General features: G+C 41.3%; 1 protein-coding gene across 1 annotated transcript; it reads left to right on the top strand.

Annotated features, from left to right (window-relative positions):
* Positions 1-1,666: 1,666 nt before the first annotated feature.
* LOC306758518 (somatostatin receptor type 4) lies at positions 1,667-6,951 on the top strand (the record flags this gene model as incomplete). Its single annotated transcript, XM_079243845.1, has 2 exons — positions 1,667-2,073; positions 6,297-6,951. 2 exons carry the CDS (start codon positions 1,667-1,669, stop codon positions 6,949-6,951), a joined length of 1,062 nt encoding a protein of 353 aa, XP_079099971.1.
* Between the last annotated feature and the right edge of the window lie 1,220 nt (positions 6,952-8,171).

Genomic DNA, 8,171 nt, shown 5'->3' with positions numbered 1-8,171 from the left:
TGCTCTGTTCTGAGTTGACAACCGACTGACAATAAAGACAGATAAAACACAGCCCTGTCATTTCTATCTGTGATATAGTGTTTTTCCAGCCTGGACCAGTTTAATGCATAACTCATGATGCCATAAAGAGGATCCAGTGCCAGCTGTTCGGACTGAACCCCAGATGACCAAATGCAAATATTTGATTATAAAACTGCTAAAGAAATATTTTTCTATCAGTGTTTGCTAATTAATGATTGACTGTGAATCAATGTGAATTGTAAATTAATGTTATTAAATGTGAATATCAACAATCCAACTCGCTTAAACCATTTAAGTCAAGCGGTGAGTTAGCAGGAATCAGTGACAAGGGGACATGTTAAATACTTCCAAAAATTGTAATTCATTAAAGAAATACGCATCTGTTTTTCAGCATGGTGATTAAATTGGAGCAGCAAACAAGTTTAGCATAGAGCAAGTTTGGCATGTAGTAGTATCTGCTTGTCAGGATGTATTAAAATAAAACATAACTTCACCATTTACAGTTATGAAAGCTTTACATTTGAGGACAAGGAATCACTTTTTGTTGTGACGTTATTTCACATCTCTGAGTAAAATTTAGACCTACTTTTTTTTTTTTTTACAACATAAGAAATAATGTCACAACACTGTTGTAGATTTCCTGCTGTGCTTCTGGTCATCATCCTGTTGTACAATCCAATTTCAGCCAAGGCTTTGATAAATAGAGGATTTTATGGTCATCTCGGAGACACCCAGGTCCTTTGACTACAACATAAGCCTAAATCATCAGCCCTCCACTGGGTTTGATGCTTAGTGCAAGGTGATGCTGTTTGGGTTTAATCAAACATAGTGCTGTGCATTGTGATCAAATGTCCCCATTTAGTTCCCATCATCATCACCTAATCCCCACTTTGCAGGGAGGAGGAAAGTAGAAAAGCAAGCTTATGGGAAAATGTTTGATACAATGTGTCTTCAACTATCATGACAGTTGGTGGGCTCATGCTCCTGGCTAATCAGCAGTGTGACCAACAGCTACATGAAGTGAGATGTCAAATAAATACATGAATCCTCAAACATCACTGTGGTCGAATGTCCACATCATCACACAAACTTGTATCTCCTTATCTAGAAATAAAAATGACTCAAGGAAACCAGCTTGCTGTGTATTATTTTGGGCCTTCATTGGGAATCTGGAACACTTTGACCAGTGGATGACCGGCTGATCAGGCTGGATGTGCTGAAAAGCTGCACACAGCGAACACAGAAATAGAGCTTGGAAAAGGTCTCCTTAAAAGCCAGTTCTTTGCTGGAGCTAAGTGCTTTGGTTACTTGCTTGCTATTTTATCAAAAATTGTCCTTTTTTTTAGCCATTTTTATGCCTGACTTATGTGGTTTTTTTGCCCCGACTGGACTCAAACAAACTTCCCTCCTCAGCCTGTTTGACACGACTGCGCCAGCCCACCGAGATGAATTGTGTTGTTGTTGTTGTGATGCAGCTGACTTGTTAAACTGTCTCCGGATGTTTGTTGAATATGTCCCCCCGGCTTTGGCCTCCTCATTGAAAATCCTGTTACAGACATTTATGAAAAGCTTGAATTTACGAACCCATGTGGTCCCATCTTCTCTTTCTTCTGCTCCATTATGCCCTGTCAGATCTCCTGGAGTCATGCCTGCCATTGTCAACCTCTTCTTCAACGTGGTCTCCACCAACACCACCATCTCCTTCACCGTGGCGCTGCCCATGGTCAGTGTGATCTCCCTTCTGGTTGGAGTGGGAGGTCACCTGCTGCTGTGGGTGGTGCTGGTGAAGAACCCTCACAGTCGCTCCAAGCCCAGCTCCATTCTGCTTCTCAATCTCAGCCTGGCAGACCTAGGCGCCCTGCTCACCCTGCCCTGCGTGCTCCTGAGTGCCAGTTTCCAGAACTGGCAGCTGGGTGGTGGGACGTGCGTTCTCCTGGGATTCATGACTTCAGTGACCGTCGGGGTGGAGATCTTCAGCTTGGCAGCGTTGTCAGTGCTGAGGTATCGTATTGTTGCACCACGGATGAGACCACCTGCCAGTCTGACACAAGTGTGAGTATTTTATGTCAAATTAGGGTCACTGTGTTGAACCTTCACCTGGCCAGATGCCGTTTTTTTCCCCAAACTGTTTTCATTATTTGTGAAACTCTCAGATGTAGGTTGCTTTGGAGAAAAGCTAAATGACTCTAGAATAGAACTAAATAGAACAGAAATCCAGTGATTTCATAATCACTGAATGGGATGCAGTTGATATGTTTCCAGTCAATGGAATTTAAAGGTAACATGTGATTACCTCTTCCTTCTTGTTATGCTTCTAACCCACATTCTTATTTCATCTGTAATTTAATTATAAGTACTCATGTAATGTATCTGTACAGAACTAAAAACATAAAACATTTTCCATTATGGTACAGAGATTTAACTGGCATCACAGTTGGTGTGTAAGAACAAAATGGTCTCCAGTTTAGTCTGTAATTCTGGAGGTAGGGAAAAAAAATTATTTGATAAAGAATTATACATCTGGAGACCATCTGCTTGGATCACGCCAGTCACGGTGTAGCTGAAACCATTTAATTATTACATAAGTGTTTTGAGCCATGCCCATCTTTAAACTAGATCTTAATCTCCATGAAACTCCTTTATGGTTTATTAACAGTATCTTTCAGATTTGTGTTACTGCTGTTTTCTGCCCACATAGTGACAAAATGTAGAAGCTGACAGCAGCCATGCTAGAATAAAAAAGCTGTGTAACATATTTACCTTAAACTTACAAGCTGAGAGTCTTGTTCATTCAAGATAACAAGGATTGTTTTTTTCCAGATTAGAGGCCTATTTTTGATCATGAGAATGTGTTTGTTAACATGTTAAATCAAGTGTTAGCGCACAAACTATTTAGTCCTCAGCTGACACTGATTGTCTTGTAATTGAGAAAATCTAATTCCATTTTAGTAAGTTATTGTAAGACGTTAACCTGATCAAATCAAAGGTTGATTAAAAGGTTGATTTCTCGAGATGATTACAGAAATTAGTTTATCACAAAGTGATGTAATATGTAATCTGAAACCACTCAACTTCTCGCTACAACGACAACTACAAACATCAGTAGTGTTAAATTTAAAGGAAGAAAAGTGGAACAGAGAAATCATGAATATTTTATTCCAAATGAGAGAGATATGAGAAAAATTTTATTGTTTTCCATGCAAATAATCATTTGAGTTTTCTTGGAAAAAGAAATCAATTTAAATCTTATTGGCTTGGACTGAAATACCAGTTCCTATATTACAGAATTTAACAAGTTTCTTTAAATGATTTTACTGTAAAATAATAATAATAATAATAATAATAATAATAATAATAATAATAATAATAATAATAATAATTAACCGCAAGCGGTGATATAGGCCCTCGCACCATGGCGCCGCTCGGCATAATGCCACCGCCTCCCCTGCCAACATCCTTCCCATGCCTCTCTCAATCTAAAGTACAGCCAGACTGCACTTCAGGCCATTAAGGCCTTATGAAGGGTCACTTCCTGTCACCAAGGGGCGGGGCTAACTAATAATCTAATTATTGACATGCACAAATGTGAAGGATATGCCTGGCATCATCTGTAGCAAATTTGGTGCAGGTTGGTTGTTTTTTGTGGGAGTTATGTCAGTTTTCCTTTTCATTGCATCACATCTGCTTTGCTGCCCCGCCTCTCCTAAATGATATCCCCTATTAAAAGAAATAGCACAACTTTTAATCACACATGTCTCTTGAGCATCCTGACTCATTTGGGTTAAAGTTGGACAAAATTCTTACGAGAAGTTCCTCAAAATGCATGGCAAAGAAAATGACAGAAATGACCCCAAAAATGGCACCCTTTTCAAAATGGCCGACTTCCTGTTGGATTTAGCCCATATGTCCAAGAGACTTTTTTGAAGGTACTGGGAGGGTCTACAAGTGTGCTGAATTTACTATCTTCTCCACTATATTGTAATTTTACTCTATTAAGGACATAACTGTCATGAGTCATGGCAAGTATGGTGAAGATAAAAGGTTTCATGGCTTTGTTACAGGTACTTCCTGGTTCACGATATCAGACACTTGTTGTTGCCAAGGGGTGGGGCTAATTCATAGTCATATTATTGCATTGTATATTTTGTTCATCATGGGACTGGCATCAAATGTGGCGATTCCTGTGCTGATATGTTGTTTTATGTGGGAGTTTTAGCAATAAGTCTTTGTTAATGAGACATAAAACTTTGAAGGCCCGCCCCTCCTAAACTAAATCTTCTATTAGAAGAAATAACACAACTTTAAATCACACATGCCTCCTGAGCATCCTGTGCAAGTTGGGTGTCAGTTGGACAATATCCCTAGGAGGAGTTGTTTAAAATGCATGGCAAAGAAATTACCCCAAAAATGGCACCTTTTTCAAAATGGCCGACTTCCTGTTGAATTTAGCCCATATGTCCAAGAGACTTTTTTGAAGGTACTGGAAGGTTCTCCAACTGTGATGAATTTTATCCATGTTGGTCAATGTAGTGGGCGGGGCTGATTGATTGAAATTTTGTAGGGGGCGCTATGGAGACATGCTCCATTTATTCCATAATGTTTCAATGGGGCTTAGTTCAGGGCCTTACTGTCATCAGTCATGGCAAGTTTGGTGGCGGTCCAAGGTTTCATGGCTTGGTCACAGGTACTTCCTGTTTCATGGCGTTGGACCGCCATTCGCCATGTCCCGTTTAGCGTAGCGACTTGAGGTTTTTATTGTGGCATCATGAAAGGGTTTGACATGTTTTGGAGGAGTCTCAAGTGTTTTGGACCATTTGCTTAGAAGCATGACCCTCAAATGTGGAAAAAACCACTTCCTGTTGTAAGTGGGCGGGGCTTAGGTCTAGACCAGCAATGGTCACATTAATCTGTTCAGGACTGATCCCTTATTAATCCCTATAAGTTTTAGGGTGATCAGATCAAAATAGACAATTTTATAGTGATTTATGATGTCACGCCGCCGCATGGAACTTCCCCATGGCGTCACGGGCACACCGTGCAGCGTAGAGCAACGTCCTTTACCAGATCTCTTCACCAACATGTTTTGCGATGCCTGAGTGAATTTGGGCCATGTGGTGTCCACCAAGCCAGAGTTATGGGTGTGTGAGCAAAAAACAACACTTTTGACCTCCAGGGGGCGTGGCTATTTCATAATCAAAATATTGGCATATAGAACTCTGTAGGAGGGGACTGCCATCATATCTAGCAAATTTGGTGCAGAAATGTTGCTTTATGTGGGAGTTATAGCCGTTTAATTTTTCATGGCGAGACATCAAACTTTGAGGCCCCGCCCCTCGTAAACTAAGTCTCCTATTAGAAGAAATAACACAACATTTAATCACACATGTCTCCTGAATATCCTGAGCAATTTGTGGCTCAGTGGGATAAAAGCTCTAGGACGAGTTCGTTAAAATGCGAGGTGCTAAAACGCCAAAATATTGACTTTGACCTAAAATGGCCGCCTTCCTGTCGACATTTCACCATGACATTAAGAGGATTTTTTGTTCGTCCTGTCATGTAGATCATGTGTATGAATTTTCATAAAGATTAACAACATGCAGTGGCGGGGCACCTAAAATAGGTGGCGCTCTCGTTCAGTTTCGCCCAAACATTCTGGAGCACCTCAAAATATCAAATTTTTCGTATTCCCTTGGGGGGGTACGCAAAATTTGGTGAGTTTTCGAGCACGTTCAGGCCTCCAAAAAAGCACGCGAAGTGTCCGAATAAAAATAATAATAAACACTGCAATTACAATAGGCCTTCGCACCGCCAAGGTGCTCGGGCCTAATAAACGCTGCAATTACAATAGGCCTTCGCACCGCCAAGGTGCTCGGGCCTAATAAACGCTGCAATTACAATAGGCCTTCGCACCGCCAAGGTGCTCGGGCCTAAATAATAATAATAATAAACACATGTTGGTGAATCAGATGTAGCTGTAGCATGAAGCCTTTCCTATGACCAGTTAAAATTTGGTGACAATAGCTGCCACAATTATTATTCTGTGAGGGCTTTACCGTAGGTATGTTCACACACTCCCCAAAGTGGCCATTTGGAGTCTCCAATCCAAGTCTCAATATTCTGATTATAGAACAATATACGTGAAAATATATTATTTCATGATTTAAAGAAGAAATCACCTTCTGTATCGGTCATGTTGGTTAATGATGCTAAATATCTCTGGTGTTTCAGGTGTTTCTAGACCTACACATCTTATCTTCATCTCTTTTTTCCCACAGATTATGCACTGTAGTTGGCATTTGGCTGGTCTCAGTAACTATGGCTTTACCAAAGGTCACCTATGTCACCTTCAACGGCAGATGCACGTGGTCAGTTGGCCTTGAAGAGTGGCTTTTCTTCCTGGTTCCAGCCTTCCTGGTTTACTACGTTGCCCCTCTCCTGTGCATCGCCATCAACTGTGGCCTCATCATCTCTCACCTCCACAGCTGTAGGGGCACACTGGCTGCCGACAGACGCAACAAGAAAGCCACCGCCCTGCTCCTCGGCTCAACGCTGGCTTTTGCCATTAGCTGGCTGCCGTATTACGCTCTTGAGTTTGTCAACATCATGTCCCCTTATGTTAGCACAGCAGCTTCTCCTACAAGCACATTTAGGCGTAAACCGTCCTCCACTTTGCCCCCTTCGTATTTGTCCGCCACCTCGTCTTTGCCGAATCAGCAAGTATTGACGAGGGTAACCCTGCTGTGGGAAGTAGCCTCCCTGGTAGCCATTTTGTTGGTGTGCCTGGCGCCATGTTGGAACCCTCCGCTCTACTTCCTGTTGTCGCGTCCGGCTGTGCGTCAGCTGAGAGCTCTTCTGCCTAATGCCCTTCTAGAGCAGTTTGGGAAAAAACCTGCCCAGCGCTTGCGTGTTGCTCCAGCTCCTCCTACATGATCCCACATGTCAATGTCTCATCCTCCTGCACACTCGCACACTCACCAAAGCCTGACACACACACTGACTCATGCAGTCGTTGCTCTTGGCAACAGTGTGTTTAGCTCCCAGATGGATGACACTGTCTGTCATAAACAGGCAAAGTTTATATCCTGGATCACAATGCCAGTGTCACTTAGCAACTTATCCTCCTAGCAATGGCCAGCTGGTAAATTTGAGTTGGAAATGTGAAGGGAGAAAAAAAAAAAAAAAAAATCAAAAATGCCAAACAATGCAATGTCCCTTTAAACCATAGTTCATTTCACGGTTTATAAATAAAGGTCACAGAACTTAAAAGAAATCTTTAAGCTGCCACACAGGAGCCGGACCTACAATCTTTACAGCCTTTTTCATGAGCTGAAGGACATCTGCTGGGTCCAGCAAACATAAACCAAACTCCCAGTAGAGCTTTTAAACACCTCTCCTAACTGCAATAAAATAAAAAGCCCCTGATAAGTATGATAAATGGGATGTGTTTTCAGACGCCTCTATAGGGCATCAAAATAAAGCATCTAGTACATCGCAACACAAAATGCAACCTTGTTGCCCATTGCTGAGCAAAAAAGATAGCAAGGGGAACCTGCATTCCAGGAAATCTACCTGTAGAGCTTGGAAACAATAGCCCGTTAATTCAGGGTTGCCATGAAAAGATCTTCTGAACTTAAGACGTGCATTAACAGAAGCTGATTTGCTTAGCTGCAAACTTGAATGCAGAGAAGTGTCTATTAAATAGAGATTTGACACAAAGATCACACCAGCAGTACGAAAATGACTTCTCAACAAGTGGAGCCCATCTGCACCCGCAGTGGTTTAATATCCCAAAGTAAAGGGCATGTCATGTATTTGCAGTGGACAGGGGCTTTGCTTGATGAATTGGCCATGACAGAGTAATTGGATTTTTTTTTTTTTTTTTTTTTTATGGCCTGTTTTTTATTTTCAGATATGCAAAGCTATAGTAAAAATTTATGAGGCCATTAGTAGCACTCGAAACAGCATAAAATACTCTATAATGGGTTTGCTTTGCTGCTAAGGTTTAAAAAAGCTTAAATTATCCATGTAGAAAACAAAAACGTGTGGAAAAACGAACAGTTCAGCAGTCGATGCTTCTGCTTATTTGCTTTGCTGCAGAGAATATCATCAACTCATATTTGTCAGCAAATGTAAAGCTTCATCTATAACAT

Source organism: Telmatherina bonti (assembly GCF_933228915.1).
Source record: "Telmatherina bonti genome assembly, chromosome: 7".
Lineage (NCBI taxonomy): Eukaryota > Metazoa > Chordata > Actinopteri > Atheriniformes > Telmatherinidae > Telmatherina > Telmatherina bonti.
Note: the sequence above shows the minus strand (reverse complement) of the source record. Positions and strands in the feature narration are given on the sequence as shown.